Below are 24,093 nucleotides of genomic sequence, written 5' to 3'. Positions count from 1 at the left end.
CAGGTGCCCATTGGAGCCAAGGTACCTGGGACACTGCTAGGGTCCCTTCCCCACCAAGGGCCAGCACCTACCTTTGAGGTCTTCATCTTCTGTGGTGGTGTTGCAGCTCTCCGTGGAGCCCTGTAGGCCAAAAAGAATTTGATTCTATACACTCAGGCCCTATACCAGAGGAACCAAACAGAATAAAAGTAGAGTGTACTCCTGCAGGAGATGCAAGGAAGAATCAGAAAAGGTTTGATTTTCACCGCTGCCATCTGACTTTTTTTACAGAACCCGGGATTCCTAAACTCCCTCCCTAGTCTTCCCCAACTCAGTAAATGACACTATCTATCCTGTTGTTAAAAGTTAGAGTCCTCTTCTAGGTTTGATTCTAGATTGAATCTTGGTTTTCTTTCCCTTAAATCTTAATCATACAATCTAAATTCAGCTCTGTCAGTCCTACCTCTTCTCTTCTTTTTTTTTTTTTTTTTAAAGATTTTATGTTGCAGCAATCTCTATATCCAATGTGGGCCTCAAATGCACCACCCTGTGGAGGAGATTCACATGCTCTAGCCACCGAGCCAGCCAGGCACCCCTACGTCTTCTCTTCAAACGCACAGCTACACGCTGAGTCCAAGTGACCAGTGTCTGGCACCCAGACTACAATTGCTTCCTGGTTCCCCTGCACCCAGGCCTGCCTCCTCCCTAAAGTTCCTGCCCACAACATGGCTGGAGGGGCTTTCCAAAGTGTCAATTAGACTGACTATTACTCCCCGGCAAAGAACATTGGGATAGCTTCTCCTTGCTGCTGGAAGAAGATGCATCCGGCCATGTGGTGCTATGTAGCACGCCTGCCTGCTTCTCCAGCGTCTCCCCCTCCTGTCGCTCTCCCCCAGCCCTATGCTGTAGGCTCTGTTTCATTTCCTCTGTTCTGCGTATAGGCTAAGCCCTGCACTTACAGCTCTCCTGTCTAGGGCACTCTGCCCCAGAGTCTGCCCGGCTGTCTCCTTCCCACCGTTTAGTTTTTAGCTCAAAGACTCGCCTCCTGAGGGAGGTCCTTCCCTGACCACTTAAAGAAAAGCACTGCTCACCCCCTCTCTTTTCTCTGTGTCATTTTCTTCGTAACACTTACCACTACTGGATTTTATCTGACTTATTTGGTATGGGGTTTATTATCTGCCTCCCCTACGCCTGTGGAGAGAGATTTTTGTCTTGTGTCACCTCTGCAAACCAGACCCATGGATGGTCTTGGGCTCAATAAATATTTACTAAGGGGGTGCCAAGTAGACAACAAGGGCATTGAGGGCATAATAGGGCGAGGCAATGGAGGATGCTCTAGGGTCTGATTATATTCTTGTCTTTGTTTTTCTAGCTGTTTGCTGTCATTTAAGCCTGGAGGGAGACTCCACTGTTATTATCCTTCATTTACAGATAAGGAAATTGAGGTGCAGAGTGCTATAGTGGCTGACTCAGTGGCCCGGGATTCAAACCCCCGCCTGTGTGACTAGAGGGCCTAAAGTATAATGTCCTTCCAGGGAACAGAGTGACAAACAGGTATACGCTATCCCCAGCCTAGACTCTGCACACACTTTGGCCTCAAGGCGTGGCCTGCAGGCTGCCATCTGCAGGATCCTAGACCCTGGGACCCAGTGACCTGTTTCCTGCTGATCCGTAAAGCAGGAGACCAGCTCATGAGCCACTCACCTTGATCCCATCTGTAGCATTGTGTACCACGGTGGTCTGTGGCTCCTGTGAGAGAAGATGAAAATTATCCTCCTGACCTGGGGACAGACCTTTGGCTCTTTCCTGAGGGACCCCATCCGTAGCCCAGTGCCTCATAGACTCTATGATGATCACTGAGGCCTGCCCACCAGCTATTCCTATAAGATAAAATATCCCGGCTCATCTGGGTCCTAGGCAGCTAGGAAGCCTCAGATTTAGGGGACAGTACTGGCTGAGTAAGAAGGACAGGGCTGGAACTTAGCAAGAGCAGGTACCAGAAAAGAAGAGAGGATAAGAGCCTCTGTCCCTGATTCCTGCTGGATCTGAGGGTTCTTTCCCCATGGAACAAGTATGCTGGAGGAGCCATGGGGCTGAGGGCACAGGCCAAGCCCTGCCAACAGCATTCACCAAGGGGTGTGTAGGAGGTAGGGACACAGACCAGACTAAAGTCTCCCAGAAAGACCCAGAATGCCCCCTCAGCAAGCTGAGCCAGGGAACTGCCTGTTTTACCATCTTTTGTGTTCCCCAGACTTCCTGTCCCTGATGTGCCCCGAGGCAGTGCAAGGGTCCAGGGCTGCAGGCGGTAGGAGCAACAGGCACAATTACCCCTCCTTCTCTCCCAGGCATCCCCACTGCCAACTCTCTCATTAGTCACTACCAGCAGAAAGAGCTCTGGGAGCACATGGTGCCCCCAGCATGGGGCTCTCCAGGATCTTAGAGACCTCAGCACCATCCAGAGGTGGGGGACCCCAGTCCTCCTTCCTGCTCGTAGCTTTGCGAAGTAGAGGGTGAGGCAGGTTTTACAAGGAGGCCTCCAGGAAATGAACGACAGGTCCCAAGAAAGCTCCTACCCTCTTCTTTTATAAGCCACTCACCTTCCCGGCCCCCACAGCAGACCCAAGGGGGCCCAGCCTGGGGCTAAGAGGTTTAGCTGAGAGCCCTGACCCCTCTTCCCCACCCTCCACAGCAGAAGGAGCAGGAGCGGTAGTTCCGCGGTGCAGGAAGGAGCATGGCACACGGGACAATGAGGGGGAAGGGGCCCACAGGGCAGGACACAAAGCAGCCTGCTCTACAGGGATGAGAGGGTCAAGGCCAAGGAGGCCTGGGAGGGAGGGCAAGAAGAGGAAGGGAGAAGGAGCGGGAGGCAGCCAGGGGCAGGGGCGGAGAAGCCGGAGTCAGGAGGTACCATGGCCGTCTGCAAGGGCGCGGGCTCTTGGGCTGGGCTTACGAGACTGTTTTTGTTGTTGCTCTGTGGCTGAGACAAGAAAACAGATGGTTTAGTTCCTCTAGAGTCGCCAAAACTGCTCAGGTTCGACTCCCAGACCTCCCTTGCCCCCCGGCCTGGCCCGGAGGAGCTAGGACTGAGCTGGCCTCTGTAATACTGTGTGGATGGGAGCAATGGTTGGAGAGATGATCCACTGGAGGACGGGAGTATTTGGAGGGGCCCAGAGACCTAACTCTGGAGGCATCCTTAAGGTGGGACTGGGCCAAAGACTTGTTTCAAAGCATGTTTCCAGAAATCTCTGCTTATGCCAGATGCCATGTCATTGCACAATCACGTTTTACCCAAAGAACTTCAGGATCTTCTCACTTCACAGGGAAAAAGAAGGGCAGTTTGTAAGGAAGCCAAACAAAATACAGACACTCTGGGTCCCCTATCCATGGGTAGGCTCCCGCTGCCCTTTCGACCTGCCACCTGCCTTTCCTTTCCCTTAAGACACCCGCCTGAAGCCTGATATGAAAAGAAGAGGAACATGAAGAGAAGGAAAACCTTGCCTAGAAGATGGCATCGAGAGAGGAAACGGAAGAATGTGACTTTGGATATGGAATGCACCCAGTGATGCCAGAGAGCAGACACAGGGCTGTGCTGTTGACCTTTCTGCCTGATAAATCATGAACTTGCTCAACTGGGGGTGAGGGTAGAGCTCTAAGGAGGGGCAGGTGAATCCAGGGCTGGGGGTGGCTGTGGCTGCAGTCCCAGAACCCAGCCCCTGGGAGAGTAGGCTGCCCAGTGGGCCAACATTCCTAACAGCAGCAGACCACCAGGGTATCTTGGGACATCTCTTGCCTTTTGAAACGTGACGCTGAGTGGCACAGCAAGGTAGGGTGTGGGAAGGATGGTAAGGAAGGAAGGAGACTGATCTCCAGGGCAGGGAACCTCTTATGTATGCCCTCACCAATGTACTGGGTCTCACTGGGAGTCCCAGTGGAACCAGTGGCCACCGAGGAACAGCCTGACGCCTGCAAGTTCTTCAGAAGACAGAGAGACAAACATGTAGCTACCATCTCTCAGCCGGGCACAAATGACACCCTGGCAGGTAGGATATGCTGCTTCTCTTCGAGGACACACACGGAAAGCTATCCAGATTGTCTTATTTCTTCTTGCTTGGAGGCTTCTTTTATGGCTCTTTGGACCAGACCTGAAGGCATCCAATCCTAGTCAATGGCTGAGATGTCCCAAACCCAGGGCTAGCATGGAACCTTAAGCCAGGGACCAAATGCCACCAGATCCCCACTGAACCCTGCAGGCTGAAGAAAAGGGGTCCCAGGAAGAGTCAGGATGTGGGTCTAAACTCCCATGACCTCTGCTCTCTTTCATTTCCACCCCAGAAGGAGCAGAGCTGTTCTCGTTCAACTACTAAGTCCGACCTGTTTGGACTGACTGGATAAGGCTGTCCTGCCTGCAAAGCCCAGATGAGAAAGGGACCCTGGCTGGGGGCGAGGACTCCAGGGTACCCTTGAAACTGCCAAATGTGCAGAAGGTGGAGATGTCACTCACATGGCCCCACCTCTGACTTTAAACCTCGGGTTTCATGATTCAGGCCGCTAAGCTCCCTTTGGTGGCCTGTGTCCCGTATGAAAGAAGATGCGTCCACTCTAGTCTTTCAGCTGTCCCCCTGAGGGGTGGGTGGGATGGATGAAACATTGGGCGTGCCCTGTTCACAGGCACTTGCCCAGAGGCACAGGCCTAGAGAGGGAGGCTTGGGGCTGTGAGCCTGCGACCAGCTCCTCTGCCCACCAGACAGATAGCCACCAGATGCCAGTGTGTGGGAAGTGCCCAGTGAGCAGGGCCTCTCTTCCTGAGCAACAGCGAGCAAGGGTCTCTCGCTGGGACTGCCACCTGGCCCCGAGTCCCTGCTAGCTTCACTTCCTGCCCTGGGCTGCTGGAGGCAGTCCAAGCTCGGGTTGCGGGGGGTTGGCGAGGGAGGGGGTGCCACACCGCGCACTCTGATGCCCACTGGCTAGGCCACCAGGAGACCTTGGGCCACGGCCCCCACCTGTCAGGACAGGCCGCACTTGCCCGCATAGCACAGACATGCAGTGAGGATGAGTGGAGCACACGCACATGGCGGAATGGGGTTGCGTGGTGGCAGGCGGGCGCAGGCAGCATGGACTAGGCAGATGGGTGGGCAGGCAAGGCTCACCATTAGGTGCACGCTGGAACTCGACTTCCTTTTCTGGACACACCACAGCGAAAGGGAAAGAGAAGGGGAAAGAGGAGGTAAGAAGAGAAGCACAGAGATGCTGCAGGTTAGTGCACCAGCGTGGGCTCTGCGTCCGGAGAAAAGAGCGGAAGAAGGGGACCTGGAGCCCAGCACCAGAAGGATTCACACAGCACCTAGCCCAGCAGGCACACACATGCCTCTGGGCCCTTTGCCGTCAGGCTCACAACACGGACTGAGTATATTCTAAGGTTCTTGGCCTTGCTCATAGAAAGCTTTTGTGAAGGTGAAATCACGAGTTTATAAAGGTAACATTTGGCTGCAAAGTTATAAGTTTGAGCTTCTAAGGCTGGCTCCCTGTAAAGTGTTTTATTTTCTCTCATTACTAGGTCTGCCTGAAATTCGGCTGAGCAGCTACCAGGTAAATAGTAAAAAGCCATTCGAGGCCATCCTCGGCTTTGGAAACCCTGGGCTCCTGAACTGAGACCTTTTTTGCTGCATCCCTATACTGCTTTTCAGATAAAGACGGTGCGCTTTGGAAAATCATCTGATAAACGGTGAGTTGGGGGCATCCCTTTGTCAGTATGGCCATGCTTATCCAGAAGATTTCAGTATCTCACTACATTCTGCAACTAGCAGGACACAGGGAACAGGAGTCCTGGTGACTAAAAGTGGAGTGATCACAAAGACGTCAAGACGGAAACCAGGGGGGGGGATACTGAAAGCAGTGATTTCTCAGTCTTGGCCAGCTGCTCACGGACGTTAGGTTCAGATGTGAAACAAGAGCATAAAAATAAAGACCACATGGAACACTGAAAATACATCTCAGAAGACTGTCTAAAAGGTGAAAGGCACTTAAGAAGTTTATAATTAGCTTGCTGGGAGACAGAAGTCCCCTTGGAACCTGTCTGTTGTCTGACTACTGTTGTAGGCACAGTGAACGTGTCAGATAAATGTTTCGTTCCTCCAGAGGCTGACATCCTACTTTAGAGGACATTTTCAGGACAATATTTAATTCAAAAGAAGAGGACTAGAAGTATTTAAAAGAATTTAAAATTGTATCTAAAGAAAAAGAAAGCCTAAAAATATTTGGGCTGCTGCTTCTTTTTTTTTGAAGTAAATTCTATGCCCAACATGGGGCTGGAACCCGTGACCCTGAGATCAAGAGTCGCAGGCTCTACTGACTGAGCCAGCCAGCCCCCAAATTGGGCTTCTTTTGCATTAGCCTTTGTTTATGCCCAATGGGGGATTTTATTTTCAAAGTTATTCCTTAAAAAGAGGAAGTTGCTTTACTTTCATACTTATCCTTTTATCCAACTAGAGTGTTTACAGTGTGAGGGAAGGTCCACCTTTGTCATCTCCTTGGTGTTTAGCAAAATCCCTTAAAGGGAGCACACGATCAACAAACTTCTGCTGAGTTGAACTGGGTTTGCTGACTCTGGTCTTCCCTCAGGCTAAACCAGAGCACAGATCTCTAACTTGCCCAGGATCAATGGAGTGAAAACTCTGGGAGCACAGACCAGGCCCACCCTTGGTCCTGGTGATTTCCAGGCGCTTGCTGTGAAAGGCCTGTGTAGGCAGCCAAACACTTTAAAAATATTTCTGCTTCACCTCATGGGGAGGAGAGTCCCAATTGTAGCGGGCTCTCTTTTTCCTCGACTGTCCTGCATGAAAACCCAAGAAAATCCTTTTCTACTCAAGGGTTGGTTTCTACTGGGTTAGTAGACTTCTGTCAGTTCCTCTTTCCATCTTCTCAGGGCTTTGTCCTCAGCCATGTGCAGCTGAGCCCCTCTCAAGCAGCACACTGCAGCACTGTTTAAATACCAGATCATTTATAAAGAACCACATCTCACTTTTATTTACAAATTAAATATTTATTTAAAATTGGAAGCCAGAAAAGGATTCAAACCTACTTTCCACACTTAAACAAATATTCAAACAGTACTTAAGGAAATGGCTATATCCCTTTTATTGTTTTGTGTTTTTTTTTTCTTTTCTTTTCTTTTCTTTTCTTCCTTTATTACTTTTTTAAAGACTGGATGGCCATTCTGGCGTGGAACGAGCAAAATGCACTAACTGTCCTTAGCTAGGGGCCTCTCAGGATCTGAGAGTCTGTGGCCCCTCCAGTCTTGTCCTTGCAAGTGGCTGTCATTCTTCTACAGACCCTGGGTCCCTGTATCCACTCTCAGAGAAACCGAATCAGAACCTGGGGTCCTTACACTCGAGAGCACAAAGTGGACTCAATGCTCAAACCAGGGCTAATGTTCCAGCATCTTGTGAAAGCTTTTGGACAGCTAGGAGGAAACTTTCCTACAGACCTTAAGCACCAGGAACTGGGAAGGGAGATGCTGGGAAAGCAAGGTGTGGTCTCTAAAAGACCCAGGCTGCTCACAGGTCAGCATCTTCTGAGCAAACTCACAGGCCTCCCTCATACACACGGGTCATCACCTTGACCTTCAAGAGAGTCCAGAAAAGTTGAACCGCACACATCTTGCTTTGTCGTCCCCCCCTACCTTTCGCAGCACTTCCGTCCAACCATGCCATTCATTGTTATATACACATTCCCCATTCTAAGAGGTTCTGCAGCCGCATTAAGAGCAACTTGGAAAACAAAGAAGGGGAAAAAATAAAACCCATCCATAATCCTACCTCTCTTGCTAGTCTTTTTTCTTCCATAATTTAAAAATATCATTATAAGCTACATCCAAGTTGATGCCTTACTTTTAAAACAAATAGTATTTTGATTTTTATTCTGGTTCTCAAAACAATGCATAGTCTACATAAAAAAGGTAGAAAACACAGAAAAATATATAAAATAAAAGTTTCCCAAATTCCCATCACCCAGTGAAGTTACTATTAACACTTCATGGGGTTTCGTCTATCCACATAATATATACTGAATATAATCGACGAACATATTGTTTTTTTAAACAAAATTTAGATGACAGTGTACATACTGCTTTATATCCCATTTTGTCCACTTGATATAAAACATATGATTATATAGTCATGAAAAAATTAATAACTCTGTAAAGGTCTAGTAAATGGGTTTCCTGTAATTATTTAGTCATTATCTTATTGACTTTTGAAATCGTCTCCTTGTTGAACATCCTTCTGCTTTCAATTTTTCCATATTTTGAATTATTTCTTTTTTCTCCTAAAGTTCATTTATTTTTGTAATCTCTACACCCAGTGTGGGGCTCAAACTCACGACCCCAAGATCAAGAGTGGCATGCCCTTCCAACTGAGCCAGCCAGGTGCGACCTTGAATTATTTCTTTGGGACAAATTCCCAGAAGTAAAATTAAAGGGTAAAACCAGCAGGAATAATTTTACAGCTTTTGACAGCTTTTGACACGCAGGCTGTTTCCGAAAGGGCCATTGCAATTTACTCTACTATCCAAACTTAAGAGTCAAAATATGGAGGCTCATTTCAACTTGCATTTCGTTGATACTAGTGAGGCTAAACCTCCACATTTGTTAACCAGTTCTACCTCCTCTTCTCTGGGTTGTCAGCCCAACTTCTCTGACCATTTGTCTACTGGGCTTTAGAGGGAACTCTTGTTTGCTAGGTAGAGCTTTTTGTAGAAAAATAATATTAACCCTTCCCATCACACCGCTGTGAATATTTTCCTAAACCTGTTTCTGGCCTTTCAATTTTGGTTGGTCATTCCCTTCTTAAACATTTGCATCTTTGCCTTTGTTCCCACCACTATATTCAAAGTCTTTTCTCATGCACAAAACTCGCTGAGTACATAGCAGGGTCAGACACTAGCTTCCCCACACATGTTCTTGTTTGAAGTGATTTATTTAACCATTTGCTGGCCCTGCCCTCATCCTTCTCAGTGCTCTGTAAGGTCCAACACTGTTGCACACTTCTGTTCTTCCCCCACCTTTTCTGTCTTTTCTGTGTCCTTTGATGACTCTTCTTCCAGCCTCTCAATGACAGATGGCCCTGAAAATTTGTCTTTACGGAACTCTTAAACCCTCACGCACTTTAGATTCATATGGGAGAAGGGGAGTATTATTAAAATTCAGATTCTGCCTCCCACCCAAGTCTTCCTGAATCTGAATTCCAGGCTGGACCCTGAGAGCTGTATCTTTTAAATTAGCTCCTTACACTAATATTGCATGGCTGCACCTGACACTCATCCCTGGGGCCAGCCCTCTACAAAGTTCCATCAGAAACCTATCCTTCAATGGCTCCTTTATCCAAATTTCACCACAGTCTTGGCTGTTACTGCTTTATTTCAGGTCCAAAATAGTGAAATTTATCTTATTTATTTATTTAATTTTATTTCACAAAGTAGTGAAATCAATCTTTCCTTCAGCCTTTCAGAGCTACTGAAGTTCCCAGAATCATCGCAGTTTCAAACCTCTCTATCTTACGCTATTCCTCTGCCTGGAATATTCTTTCCCCTTTCCTGCTCACTTCAGCCTAGCAAGATCCTTCAACTCAGTTCATAGGCCATCACCTTCGGGAAGATTTCCTGTTTTGGCATGAATGCTGGTATCTGTTCCTCCAGGGCCCACCCTTAGCACACCTCTTTCGACAGGCCTGCCCAGAGCACGCAGCACTGCTGGTTCCCCTGTCTCTCCCCTTTAAGGTCTCTGAACACCTTAAAGGGTGGATTATGTCGCTGTCTTCCCAGCTCCCAAAGCATGGAACCGGCTGAGGGAGTGAACTCATGGAATTCATTCACACGAGTCCCCATCAGCATGTCCAGTGCTGACTTCTTCCCTGGGCCACCTCAGGTAATTCCCAGCACCTTAAAAGTCCTCTCCCCACAAATCTCCACCTGTCTCTTCATCTCGGGGGGTCCAAGTAAAACTCTTGCTGTCATCATGGACATTCCTTCACAACCACTCCCATTTCTAGCAGAGGTACCACCAATCCTTCCAACATCCAAGGAGCTTTGACATCATCCTTGATGGGTCCTTTCTAACACATCCGGTGTGAACTTTGACACATCTCTACGGGGAGCTAAGATCTAGTCAGTGCCTTGCATCCCTGGTGACAGCTGGGCCAGTTCTCCATAGGTAGGGCCTGTTCCCGTTGGTCAGTGCCTGGGTTCTTCTGGTGGTTAAATATTTTCAACATCAGTCCTTTCTATTTCTAACCACCTTTTCTTCACCCTATGCCCAGATTACAACAAATCCTAATTGAGACCTCTGTGTCTAGTTCCCACCCTCTTCTATTCATCCTTATACCCTCAGCCAAATCCTTTGAAACCATTGCTCTCACCATAGCTTCCCTGCTCAGTGGCCTACATTTCCTGTGGTCTGACACACAAACCTCCAAACCCACCACCCAACCAGACCAATCCAGCTGTAATTTCGACATCCTTCCACCACAAACACCATGTTCCAGTTGGGCAAAGAATATCAATATATAGAATAGAAACCATAAAAATATTTTGTTGCTTTTAAGTTATAGCAGGAACACCCTCTCCTTTTAAAGAAAACGTGTACAAGGTAAAAAATGAAAGGTGTGTCTTTCCACCCCGTCCTCGCCTCCAATCCCATTCTCTCGAGGCAATCGCCGACTGGGCTCCAATCTTCCTACATCCTTTAAGTTTTCTCCAGTAAGTTTTTGCCCAGTAGTTTCTTGGACGGAGCCATGCAATGTAGGGTCCAGTACCACAGACCAGTCAGTGCTTAGCTGATTCCAGGTGTGTCCAATTTCCTCTTCAATTAACCTTGCGACTTCTCAAAGCTAAATGAAAACTACATCAACCTCTTCTCCTTCTGGTGGGCCCCTAGAACTGAGTACAGCACTGGGCCTCTGATAGGAACTTATTCAACACTTTGTAAAGTATAACTGATTCTAGCTTCTTTCCTGGATAGAAATATGCAAACGCTTTCTCCAACTAAGCCTGGCACCTTTTCCTAACTTGGTTCCACGCATTACAGTTCACGTCCCTATTACTGGGAGGCTGCTAGTCACCCCCAGATCCATGTCAGCTGGTGTGTGTGGAGCTCAAGCTCCCCTCCTTGGTGCAGAAGCACACAGAAGCAGGCATGCAGAGAATGAGGGAAAGAGGAAGGAGAGCGGGGAGGGGAATGGGGCACAAGTGTGTATCTCAGCTGGGGACAGAAGATCCTGGGGAAAGGCCCAATTTAAGCTTTTGTTGGAATATAAAGGTTTGGATAATTTCACCGTTTGAAATACTCGATGGTGTAAATTGGTAGGCTTCAAGATGGTATGGACTCCTATCCAGTGCCCTAGCCCCAGGACCCGTTCTGCCCCCAAAGCATTTACGGAACACTCTGGGCCCTGTGAGGACCCCTAGCCACCTCTCCTTCCCCTTCACCAAGCAGCCACCCCCACTAGGGCTTTCCGCTGGTCCCCATGGGACCCCGTTCTCTCCTCTTGCTGTGATCCTACAGGAAAAGCTCCCTCACCAAATGGGAATGAGCTGTGATATACCACCTCCTTTGCCTGTTTCTGAGGAGCCTATGCCTCTAGAAAGTTTAAGACACTTTTCACTTAGTGGCATTTGAGCTGGGTTCTGGAAGTGCTTTGGAGATAAGACAGAAAAACTAAAAGGATAGTGGCTTCAGGTTCCGAGCCCTGTACCCTGAGTCAACCAGGCCTACTTTGCTTTCATTTCATATAAAGGGTCTGTGCTCCAAAAAGAAAAAGGAAAAAAAGAAGATGACCCAAATGACCTCAAAAACCCTGAGAGTAAAGTCGTGGAGAGGAGGCATGTGTCTGCCGTGAGGTTCAGGACTGAGCTCTAGGAAACCAAAATTTAGATCACTTCCCCTGAGTCTTTACGTTCAAGCTAAGGTCAAAAGAAACGCATCTTTCTTTTGCCCTCTCAGGCCAATGGAACCTGCTGTTCTGAGCACAAAGTTTTCTGGTTTTAAAGCAGAAAAGCAAGGATAGGAAGGTTCCTGGGGGAAAGGAGGAACAAAGCTAAGAACCCCCCACAGAGACTGTAGGGAGAGAGGCCAGTCTCGGGCTACAGGGATGCAGACACCTACCTTGACACCACCGTCCGACTTCTTGTTCAGTAGGCTTTTGGCAGCTGTGAAAACAAAAAGGAAAATCAAGCCTCTTGCATTGTACACTCTCCCTAGCCTGAAGTCTGGCAGCCGGATCCGCAAGAGTCTGCTGTGTCTGACAAGGGGGCCAGGAGTCTCCTGAAGCCCCTGGAAGAGGCCCTTCCTGGGAGCCCCAAAGCAAGAAGGGCATCTCAAGCTGCTTTAGACCCTCCAGGTGGCACCCCAGGATCTCTCCTGCCACAGAAGAGGACAGGGACACACTGCACATGGGAGGAGAAACCACATTCAGTACAGGAGCTGCCTGGGGTACTGGGAACTCTGCCTTCAACCGCTTCCACCCACGTCTGGAAGCAGAGTGCCAGGGTGAAAAGTGAGGGCTCCGTCCCTAGATGCCACGGAGTTCCTCAGAACGGCCAAGCTGGAAGGATGCAAGACATCTCCTGAGAGCTCTTAAGAAACAAGAGTGTCACAGTTCACGAAGGAGACCAGACGTGAGGACAGACAGACACAGACACAGAGACCAGGACCACCTACAGGAGGGTTTTGCCGGGGGGTTGAAGCCTTGACTGGGCAGGTCCTCACCAGGATCACGGGGTCCTATCCACCCCTCTTTCCTCAGTCTACTCTCTGGACCCACTGAGCAGGAAAGGCTGGGCAGAATAGCGAGGTATTAAATGGATTCTAGCCAGGCACAGGAAGAGGCTCAAGGCTGATGGGCTTCGTGTAGGAAGGCTGGTGACACCTGCTGGTCACCAAAGCCACAGGAATGTAGCAGACAGTGAATGGGGGAGTCTGGGAGGCACAGAGCCCAACTGTCTGAGCCACCTGGACTTCACTGGCTCTATCAGTTGCTCCCAGTATGACTTTGAGTGAGTTACTTAACCTCTCTGAACCTCAGTTTCTTTATCTAGAAAACGGGATAAAATAGGGCCTAGGTAACAGGACAGGGGTGGGGACCTAAGGGGACCATGCATGAAAAGCACTAGGCAGAGTGCTTGGCATGTAGCAAGTACTCACTAAGTGTAAACCATTGTCACTATTATTGCTGCCGTTCTTCCCTTCAGGTGGCGATTCCTACCCAAGTTGGGGCCCATCTCTCTCCAGTGAGAACAGGGATCCCTCCCTCACAAGAATTCTGACCTCCCCAAATGGCCTAGGATCCTATCTCCAGTCATGCTGGGAGTGATCTGAAACTTATTTTTTTAATGAGTTTACTATGATGCCTGACCACCTACTGATGCCTGACCACCTACTGTGTTAGGTGCTTTATATATATCAGAGTTCAGAACTCTGGCTGCCCATTAGAATCACTTTTGGGGAGCTTAACAAAAATCATTATGCCTATCCCATGCCCTAGGGGTTCTGATTTTATTGGCCTGGGGTAGGGGTGTCCGCATTAGGACGTTTGACAAACTGTCCTCTACAGGCAGGGTTGAGAGCCTTTGACATACATGATCTTAACCATCGCCACATTATTTATTAGCGCTACCAGAAAAAGGAGGAAACTGAGGCTGGGAGGGTTGACAAGACTCGCTTGGGGCGTGGCAGGGCTAGGATCCAAACCCAGGGACGGCTCTCCCCACAGCTTCTACGCTCCACAGCCTTTCAGACCTGGAGGCCTGCAAATGCCAGACTTCACAGTTTCGAGGGGCACGGCTTCCCCTGTGGGTCTCCCATCAGTGCTGAAGTTGCCTACTCCTAGCACTGGGCAGCTCCAGCCACACCCAGGACTGTCTCTGGGGGGCTGCCACTGGCTGCAGCCCTCAGGCAGGCCAGGCTCTCGGCCGTCTGGAGGAAAGCCTCCTGCTGCCCAGCTCCATGTCCCCAGGCTATTGCCTCCTGAGAGTTGGCAAGCGCCCAGCATGCACGGCTGGTTAGGGGGCTCTGTGACACCAATGCGCTCGCAGATGCCAAGTTAGGTGGTCCGTCCGGCATGCCCATCTCAGCCCGCAAGCATGGGACTCGCCTCCCTGGTGAGCGGGCCTGGCATGCTGGCCCTCCTGGTGGGGTGGCAGGGAGCCGAGGCAGGCGGTCAGGGGACTCATGCCACGTACCTTGCCCGGCCAGGCCGGCGGCGCTCGCGGCAGGCGAGGCGGGGGCGGAGCTCTGCCTGCCAACTGATGGGATACAATCTCTCAGTGCACAGAGCTGCCGCAAAGCCACAGGGGCCAGTCAGCAGCGAGCATGCCCCAGCACGAGGCGCGGGAGCCACTGGCCACCCACGCACAGCAGGGCCCAGGCGGCGTGGCCAAGCCAGCCGAGCTGGGGGAGCGAAGGCGCCGGGGGCAGGCTGAGGAGCAGGTGCGGCCAGCCCTGCAGCAGTCTGGGGGCCTGAGAGGATGGGGTTCGGTCAGGGTGTAGGGATCACCACAGCTCTAGCACCTGGTCTGTGAGCGCGTAGGGGAGGGTCTACAAGGGACAGCCTGAACTGGGGAGACGCGGGGTCCTTTCTGAGGCAGCTGAGCCCTAGCTCAAGGCTGTGAGGAAAGGGAGACTCAGCTTCAGACCTGCCCTCTCTAGGGGACCTAAATGATGACATTATCAGAGAGCCCTTTCCTCTGGCCATATTCCAAACATTTGGGGCCCACGGAGGGCACATGGCCCTCATGCAGCTAAGTTCACTGATGGGCCCCAACTCCCTATCCCTCTCCTAATCCTCCAGTTCCTCGGAGACATGGTTTGCTTTCCTTCTTCAAGGCAGGTAGCCAGGACAGATAGTTTTTCTCAGCCTGTACTTCAGTATTCCAAGGGTGAAGATGCCAAGAAATGAGCCTCCAGAAAGAAAACAAAAGCTGCTGAAGCAATACATTCTAGAAGCCCTGATTCCACGATTAGCCAACCTGCTAGAGTCCAGATTGCACCCCCTATTTGGGGTAGACTCAGGAAACAGCCTAGTTCATGCCTTAAAAAACACACACAGGTGCTCTTCCTTATTGATTTTATACCTGGTGACACCTCTTTCTAGAGAAGCTTCTAGAGATAGGCTCCGCCCCCACCTGTTCCAGAGTCAGGGCAGCAGAGGGCATCCTATAATGCTTGCAGCACTTTTTCAGTCTCCTCTGACCCAGGGCAAAGTGAGCTCAAAGGCAGACAAGGTCTGGGCAACGAGGACAGGAGGAGGCTTTTTTAGGAATGAGTGAAAATGCTTTGTCCTCACAGAGAGGCCAGTCTCCTGAAACCAGGATACCAGTTTCCTGAAATGGAATGGAGGTGGGGGAGGTGGATGTGGATGGAGGCCATGGGACAGGGCACATGCTACTGATTTCCCAATCTAGAAAAGAAGTAGTAGCCTATTATGACATTTCTTCCATTCGGAGGTACAACAGATCACCCTTCTAGTTGGGCACAGAAATGCCCTCGAGCGTCCTCTAGAAAGACTCTCACACTTCTGAGAAAGTAGAAGCTTCCAGTAATTCCGAGGACAAGCCTGATGTGGAACTACAGCTCCATCTCCATTGGAGGCAGCCAAGCTGTGCCCTCCTGCTCTCATTTGTGAGAGTTGAATCCATAGCAATAGTCTTCCCCTCATGGATACCCACATAAGAATGAGCCCCAAACCAGGAGCACAGGGGATGGACCTGAGGTGGGACACACCCCTGGCATACTCGCCAGTCCTGCCCCTCTGGTGCCTGGGGGTTCTTGCTTCGGTTAGAGCTCAAGAAGCCCTATGACTTCTCACCTGTGGTATCCTCGGACCCAGGGCCCTTAGGTTACCCTGAACCAGCACAGACAAACCCCTCAAGCTCAAGGGAGCAACCTTAGCCCAGGGCGGCTGCCATACAATCCTGTTTCCATATCAGTGTAGAAGGAAAGCAAGGGAAGGAATCCCACTATGAGAATGAGTGAAGGGAGTCTTCAACCAAAACAGTGGGGCTGGAGGGTTGCAGGGCTGGGGAGGTTGGGTGGGGGGGTGGTGGGCAAGGTGGGAAGAGACCTTCTGTCTTCAGTTAAGTTCTGACATTAACCTTTTCCTCACAGAAAGCTGTTCTGCTTCCCTACTGAGGGCAAACAAGATGGGGGTATGGGGTGGGGTGGGTGGGTGGAGTGTCTTGCATCTTAAAACGAAAGGCCAAGTGATTTACAAATGACTGGTCCCAGCTCCCCCAATTTCTCCGTAAAATTTAAGTAAGTTGCTTTCCCTCCATCCTGCTGCTCTCTCTTTCTTCACTTTTACAGCTAGTATCGCAAAGCATATTACAAGTGCAGTCTCTGTAAAATGTTTAAACATCTGGAAAAATTTCTATTAGTCATCTCCACTTAGACACAGTGAAGTAGAGATCGTCCCAGTAGACAAATTAATGGTGGGTGAGAAGATTCATTACACTTCATCTCTTTCTTTTCCCCAGCCCACTGTCCAATACCCTATCGACCGGCTAAAATCCTAAAGCGCTGAGAGTCTTTAGAGAATTAAAGAAGAATCCCCAGGGGCAAGGGAGATGGGAGGCTGGGCAGTTTACTCCTTAGGAGGGTGTAGGGAATAGAATTCATCAATGTGAACCCAAGAGAAGTCCCCCAGAATGTCAAGTTGTAGGACCCAGCAGCAGCAGCCCCCTCAAAACAGGGTCTTCTTCATCTTGGTCAAGGTGTTGCCTGAGACACCCAGCACTGGGATGGCAACACCCCATTCTGACCCACTCACCTCAGCAGAATTAAAGTGCATGGCTGGGGAAACATACCTGAGAAGTTTCTGGAGACAAGCATGGTCGTGAGGATGGCACCCTGGGGAAAGAAGAGGGGCCTGTGAATTCAGCTGGACTCTAGAAAAGCAAAAGTTAGGCAGAGGGCAGCTGCTGGCCAGAGCTTCAAGCCCTCAGGTCTTTGGGGCCCCCCAACAGGTATAACCTTCCCAGCTCAGCTCCAGCCACAAAGGGGGCTTTCTCTTGTGCTGGGGTAGGGGGTGGACTGTCAAAAGCTATGGTTTCAGGATGTCGGCAGCCTGGAAAGGCAAGACTCACCTTCAGTTTTCTCCGAGCATTGAACTTGCGCAAGCACTCCACGGTCTCTTGACGATGCATCATGGATGCCACTGTGGATCGTTGCTGGAAGCCAAACAGACAGGCCTGTGAGCCCTCCAGCCGGGCCCCTGCCCCTCACCCTAGTCCCAGCACTGATGGCTGTGTGCTCAGCAGCCCCAGAGTTGATCTGAAGGTTAAAATGAAGTCATAGATGTGAAAATGCTTTTACAAGAAAAGCACTACCCCAAACTCAAGGTTATTTAAGGACAACAATCCAAACACAAAAACACCACGGAGAATTGATGCTAGATGAGGAGGGTGCGTGAGACAGCACTCTCCCCTTCCTTGGGAAATGGAAGCTATGGAACGGAAGAGAGTATCCCGTGTGTTGTGATCCCCACGCAGTCACTCCTTCAGCAACTGTTTACTGAGCCCCTACTGTGTGCCTGGGCCTCTCCTTAAAAATTTAAAAACTCCCCTGACTCATGACCTTCTCTGTATAATGCCATTTCTTTCTCTCTTCCTCCTCATGCCCTCTTCACCTCACTGAAGAAAGGTTTCAGTCTCACTCCACTGCGTCTGTTAGTGAAATAATGAAACTGGGTTTCAACTGGTCAGAGTCCATGGAATCTTCCCCATCTTTATCAGGGACTCTGTGGCATCTGATTACAGATGCTCCCTTACTGAGACCACCTGTTTCTTAGGGTCTCCTGCTCCTGAACCTCCTTCTGCCACAGAAGTTCTCATTTCCAGCCTCCTTTGCTGGCGCCTCTAACTTTGCCTGTCTTTACGTGCCGGTGTTCAGTGGCTATTCCTTCTCTTACTGAAGCAAATACAAGCCCGTAGGGAATTCGATCCGTGTAAAAACAATCCCATTTATTTCCACACCACCCACACAGAAATGACCACAACCTGCATTTCCAATTTTAACTTCTTTTCTAATTTCTGGAACCACATTTCTAACTACCCAACTGATGTCTCCAGCTAGAGGTCCTCAGACACCACACTCAGTCAAACTAAGATTGTCATCCTTTCTCATAAACTGGCTCTTCCTCCGGTTTCCTGAGTCAGTAAATGGCACAACCTTTGCTTATTACCAACTCAAAATCTGGCGGTCCCCGTGGGTCTCTTGCTCTTCTTCACTCCCTAAATCCAACTGGTCACTAAATCCTTTTGAGTCTACGTACCAAACATGTCTCAAATTTGTCTACTCCTTGCCACGCCACCCAGGCTATCACTACCCTTAGCTGAGACCTCATCCGGTCTTGCTCAGGCAATTACAACAGCTTCCTGAACTCCCTGCCCCAGCCTCCTCTTAAGTTCCATTATGTACACAGCTTCCAAAGTGTCCTTTCTTAGCTATGTATTTCATGCCCTCTTTGTTTTGTTTTTAATTTATTGATTTAAAGACAAATTTTTTTTTTAGATTTTATTTTATTTATTTATTTGTCAGAGAGAGAGAGCACACGAGCAGGCAGAGCAGTAGGCAGAGGCGGAGAGAGAAGCAGGCTCCCTGCTGAGCAAGGAGCCTGATGCGGGACTCAATCCCAGGACCCTGGGATCATGACCTGAGCGGAAGGCAGCGGCTTAACCAACTGAGCCACCCAGGCATCCCTGTTTTTAATTAAAGATTTTATTTTGGGGGCACCTGGGTGGCTCAGTCAGTTAAGTGTCTGCCTTCCGCTCAGGTCATGATCTCCAGGGTCCTGGGATTGAGCCCCACGCTGGGCTAGGGAGCTCAGCGGGGAGCCTGTTTCTCCCTTTCTCCCTTCACCTTCCCCTGCTTGTGCATGCTCTCTCTGTCAAGTAAATAAAATCTTTAAAAAAAAAAAAGAGGCAGAGAGATTTTATTTTTTTCTAAGCTATCTCCACACCCAATGTGGGGCTCAAACTTACAACTGTGAGATCAAGAGTTGTATGCTCCACCGCCTGAGCCAGCTAGGCGCCCCTTTGTTCCCTCTTTAAATCCCTTAAATGGTTCCCTATGCTTCCTGAATAAAATCCAAACTCATTAGGCAGAAACTTGTATGTCATGGAATCTTTCTGGCTTTGTTCTCTTGCATTTTTTTTTTTTTTTTTTTATTTGACAGAGAGAGATCACAGTAGACAGAGAGGCAGGCAGAGAGAGAGAGAGGGAAGCAGGCTCCCTGCCGAGCAGAGAGCCCGATGCGGGACTCGATCCCAGGACCCCGAGATCATGACCCGAGCCGAAGGCAGCGGCCCAACCCACTGAGCCACCCAGGCGCCCTGTTCTCTTGCATTTTTGTAGGCATATCTTCATCTACAACTAAACTACTTAACATTCCTTCAACGTGCCACAATTTCCCATGGCCTTTCACCCTGGCTAATGCTAAGATCTGCCTGCAGGTTATCATCCTGAGGAACTCCCAGTCAGTTGCCAAAAACCAGGATGGGGTCACTTCCTCCATGCAGCCTTCAGTAATCTCACTCTGCTCACCAGGTAGCAAGAGTTGCTGTGCACTCGTTAGATTCTTTTATGTACTTCTCACATTGCAGAATGGTTGCCTGTTTGAGTGCCTAGCTCCCCAGATGATTTTTAAGGTCTATGGGGGAAGGGACAACGCCTCACTCATCTTTCTATCTCCAGGACCCAGGCAGTGACTGGTACCAAAGAGGCATTCAGTAAACATGGGAAAGGACAAATACCTAAGTGCATCATGGTTGTCAGAAGGCCTAACTGTAGCAGACCCTCTTCTTAGTTTGAAAACAGACACTTCACTTTATAGAATTTTACAGAAGTATTTATGAAAACAGAGTATGTCGATTCACATTGACAGCTGGTTGAGGGGGGCAATTCTCCTAGGGTGAGTTTTTTTCTTTCGGTCATGAACTTCAAGATACTCTTTTTAACTCCCAGAGGCCCCTTTTCTTTATTTGTTGGATATTGGTCACATTTCTGTTACAGTCATGCGACAGCTGAGATCTGAATATGTACCCTCAACTTGGCAATTCACTTTGGGTTTTGCCAGCTGCTTTCCATCTTCAACTACCCAGAGTCCGAAAGGTTAACCTAAGCCCTCATTCAAGATCAGAGCTAAGTCACACCTGACAAGTGAGTGGGGGGCAAGATAGGTTGAATCTAATGAGGCCACCTGCTTCCTTGAATCCCTCCGGGGCCCCACCCAGTCCCCCTCCCTCTCTGCTGGGTCCCTGCTCAGAGCCCAGAACAGTCATTCCCTGCTTATAGACAGTAGCTTGGAGAGAGTAAGAGGGCACATTGAGGGCTGACATCCCTGAGCCGCTCTACCCCAGGTGAAGACACTTACACAGACCCACGGATGCTTGAGAGCCTGGTCAGCTGTGATGCGCTTTGCAGGGTTTATGGTCAGCATCTGGTTGATCAAGTTCTTGGCTTCAGGAGTCACCGTGTCCCACTCTGGTGATGGGAACTAAGCAGGAAGAGGGAAAGGAGGCATATAACCTCTGTGAGCCTCACACCCTGAAAGGGAGGCTCTGTCTTTTTCCCAGCTCCTATAATCGGGATACTCTGTGCTAGCTAAACCTGCCCCGCCGAGAACTGGGGAGGCTCCGGGGACATCCCAGCACCTGTGTCAACTTAAAGGACTAGGAGAGAAAGACAGAATCACGGTTAGAATGCCAGAATATTCAGTCAGAGCAGGAAGGGGACTCTAACATGTCCTGGTTCAACCCCATCTCCTTACTAGAAGGAAACTGGCTCGACAGTGTGCCCAAGGGCCCACTGTAGTGGAGGGAGCCATGTCAATTCTCGCCCCTATGTTGGCGGCATACCACACTTCTCAGGCCATTCTCTACAAATAATGGATCAAAGAGCTTCGGTGGGCTTCTCGATTTTATAGCTACCAAGAAAGACTGTGAAAAGAGGTGTTCCTGGGATAGGGTGTGGCAAGAATTGAGACCTGTATGCCCATCCTTGGGTCCTCAAATTCCCCTGACACTCCCTGTACCCCACAACACACTAAATATGCCCCCTCCTATGGAAACAGCCCGAACGTCAAGAACAAACCAGTCCTTACATCATAGGCCCCAGCCTTGATTTGCTGATACAACTTGTGCTGATCCTCATCCCAGAAGGGAGGGTATCCCACCAGGAGGATATACAGGATGACCCCTACGAGACAGAACAAAGGTCACTGGGGTCAGTCACCAACTCCACTGAGGAACCAAGAAAAGCCACAGAGGGCTCAGCCACCTGGAAAGTCAAGGTTATACCAGAGGTGGAAGTGGCTATCAGCTAAAAATGCTGGCCCCTTCTGCTTTGCTTCCCTCCCCATGTCAGCAAGCCACATCGGGGATGTCTTTAGGCATACCCCATCCTCTAGGTGTGGGTCAGTCCCTCTTTAGGAAGGATGCAGCATAGGGCATCTGGGGGGCTCAGTCAGGTAAGCCGCTGCCTTTAGCCCAGGTAATGATCCCAGAGTCCTGGGATCCAGCCCTGCATCGGGCTCCTTGCTCAGCAGGGAGACTGCTTCACCCTCTCCTCCCCATTCGTGCTCTCTCTCTTGCAAATAAATAAATACAATCTTTAAAAAAAGGAAGGCTGCAGTATAATCCAGGAAATACTTGGGGAGGAGCGTGTGATGACAACAGACATCCCAGGGGCCCTAGAGCCAACACCGTGACTTTACAGACACCAGACACTTGTGGGGCCCCCAAGGAATAGCGATGCCTCTTTCTCACCATCGCTGGAAGTTGAGGGCCCTTAACACCAAAAAGCTGAGAGTGTGGAATGGGCTTACCGCACGCCCAGATATCCACAGGTTTTCCATAGGGATCTTTCCTCAAGACCTCAGGGGACAAGTAACCTGGGGTTCCAGCAAAACCTGTAGCAGAAGAGAGGGCAGAGGCACACTGAACCTGCTTTTTCTCTTGTTAAAACCACATCAGCAATCTTCCTCCAGGTCCCTTCTCGTTCCCGCTGTTTTGGGTATATAAGCTCTCAGCACATGGGCGGCCTGAGAGACGCAGACTGGGTTTCTTGTAGTGCCCAGAATAAAATCACAGGGCAAGTCCAAGTGCCTACCAGGAACTCCCATTTCTCCCCAGAGGCAGCAAGAATGCGGGCTGACAACAGCTAGACTCACTGCACTGAGTCACCTAGGGCCAGGGGACACTCTGTACCCTCCCCCCCTTCTCCAGTCTCTGAGGAGACACGGGCCGTGAAGGGTCTGGCTTCCAGTTCTGAAAGAGGAAAGCAGATCAGGAAGAGGAGGAAGGGCGGGGGCCACATTCCAGGAAGACAGGGTCACTCTTACCAAACCAAGCCTGCTGCTCTCCCTGTACTTCGATGGCTAGGCCAAAATCAGCCAGCTTGACGGCAGCACCCTTGCATTTACTCGCCAGCAGCAGGTTCTCAGGCTGTATAAGGAAGGGAAGACCTCGTGAAGCACCCGCTCTCTGGTCCTGAGGAAGCCTAGTTTGGGTCCCCGCAGTCCCATCATCTGCCACCAGGTGGCGCCTAAGCTTCACAAGCAGAAGACAAACGGGGAGCCTGGGTAGTACCTTCAGGTCCCGGTGGACGATGTCATGCTGGTGGATGTGGTTAACACTCTCCAGAATCTGATGTATACAGTGGCTGCAAAAGCACAAGGAGAAGGAATGTCAGTGCAGGGTTAAGCCACTCATCCACAACCACACACTACGGATGCAAGCATGGAAATCTGGGTTTCAGAGTCACAGGGAATCCCTGAACAACAGCTAAAAGCTTGGGACTCTGGACATCATCTAGTTCAACATATTGTACAGAAGAAGAAACTGAGGGCCATGCATATTAAGTGGTTTATCAGGGGTCTCCCACTAGATAATGGCTGAGAACAGACTAGAAGAGAGTTCACCATACCTCCTTGGACGGTAAAGGCCCAATATCACCAGTCCATTTCCAAGAGACTGGGGACACTTCTGAGCAAAAGATACCATCTAACCCCTTCCTTCTTTTTTTCCCCCCTATAGTAACTCTCCTTGGAGAAGAGGCTTGCGGTCGCATCTTAGGAAGGAGAATACAACTGTACCTCAGTTGTTTCGCTGGGGGCACACTCATTCATTTATTTAAACATTTACTGACTACCTCCAGGCACTGTGCTTGGGACCACACAGACTCTGAAGATCAGTAAGACCCTGTGCCTGCCATGAAGTTTATCATCTAGTAGAGGAGATAAGACCTTTAAGAAACGATGTCCTTAAGAAGGTTCCAAACAGGGCAACTGAGGAGGATCTGGTAATGATTTTTGATAGAAAAAGATAAACTAACCCAAGTCACCTACAGCTCCTATTTCTTTCCTTTCTTTTTCCTCTCCTCTTTTCTTTTCTTTTCCTTCTTTCTTCCTTTCTTCCCTCCCTCCCTCTCTTTCTTTCTCTTTCTTTTCTCAAATAGGCTCCACACCCAATGCAGGGCTTGAACTCAATATGGGGCTTAAACTCACGACCTCAAGATCAAGAGTCATATGGTCCATCAACAGAGCCAGCCAGGTGCCCTCTCTGCCATTTCTTTAATCAGGCTGCCCACCTTCCTAAACATCTGGCCACACTTGCAGTCAGACTCCTGGCAGGGAGCATTAGCGATCTAGAGCAAGGGTGAAAACTGGGGGGACATCTGGTAATACCTGGAGACATTGCTGGCTGTCACAATTAAGGTGGAGATGCTAGTGGCATCCAGTGGCTAGAGGCCAGAGATACTTCTAAAACTCTATAATGCACAGGAGGGGCCCTCACAACAAAAAGTTAACTGGCCCCAAATCCGTAGTGTTGAGGTTGAGGATCACTGGCCTAGAGAACGAGGCCCCCGTTCGCAGGTACTAGCATGTGTGCGGAGCAGGCTTGTGGAGGGGTGCTGGGCTGGTGACCTGGACTTCTGACTCCTCCTCTAAAATCTGATTCTCAGGCTTTCACAAGAGCCAAGGGGTCTTACCGGGCTCCTGGAGGCTGAGGCTCAGGCCTCCTTGCAAGACACAGCCCATGAGTAGGCCAAAGAGACTTTAAGACTGAGCT

At 49.8% G+C, this 24,093-nt stretch overlaps 1 protein-coding gene across 40 annotated transcripts in view; it reads right to left on the bottom strand.

The window, feature by feature from the left end:
• The window catches only part of CAMK2G (calcium/calmodulin dependent protein kinase II gamma), a 53,848-nt gene that overhangs the window by 7,953 nt on the left and 21,802 nt on the right, over positions 1-24,093 (bottom strand). For 9 of the 40 annotated variants that reach the window (XM_032839880.1, XM_032839847.1, XM_032839962.1 and 6 more), the window contains exons 6-16: positions 22,612-22,684; positions 22,365-22,467; positions 21,849-21,932; positions 21,126-21,220; positions 20,397-20,519; positions 17,110-17,193; positions 16,831-16,873; positions 12,134-12,177; positions 2,888-2,956; positions 1,684-1,728; positions 72-120 (exon numbers count right to left, since the gene is read on the bottom strand). In XM_032839880.1, the coding sequence (XP_032695771.1) occupies positions 72-120; positions 1,684-1,728; positions 2,888-2,956; positions 12,134-12,177; positions 16,831-16,873; positions 17,110-17,193; positions 20,397-20,519; positions 21,126-21,220; positions 21,849-21,932; positions 22,365-22,467; positions 22,612-22,684 (812 nt within the window). Of the gene's footprint in view, positions 1-71; positions 121-1,683; positions 1,729-2,887; positions 2,957-5,126; positions 5,160-12,133; positions 12,178-14,208; positions 14,272-16,830; positions 16,874-17,109; positions 17,194-20,396; positions 20,520-21,125; positions 21,221-21,848; positions 21,933-22,364; positions 22,468-22,611; positions 22,685-24,093 lie in introns of all 40 variants that reach the window. The other 31 variants (XM_032839805.1, XM_032839800.1, XM_032839863.1 and 28 more) reach the window with 7 other exon arrangements.

The sequence above is a fragment of the Lontra canadensis genome, unplaced genomic scaffold, assembly GCF_010015895.1.
Source record: "Lontra canadensis isolate GAN:19392208 unplaced genomic scaffold, GSC_riverotter_1.0 scaffold3, whole genome shotgun sequence".
NCBI lineage: Eukaryota > Metazoa > Chordata > Mammalia > Carnivora > Mustelidae > Lontra > Lontra canadensis.
Note: the sequence above shows the minus strand (reverse complement) of the source record. Positions and strands in the feature narration are given on the sequence as shown.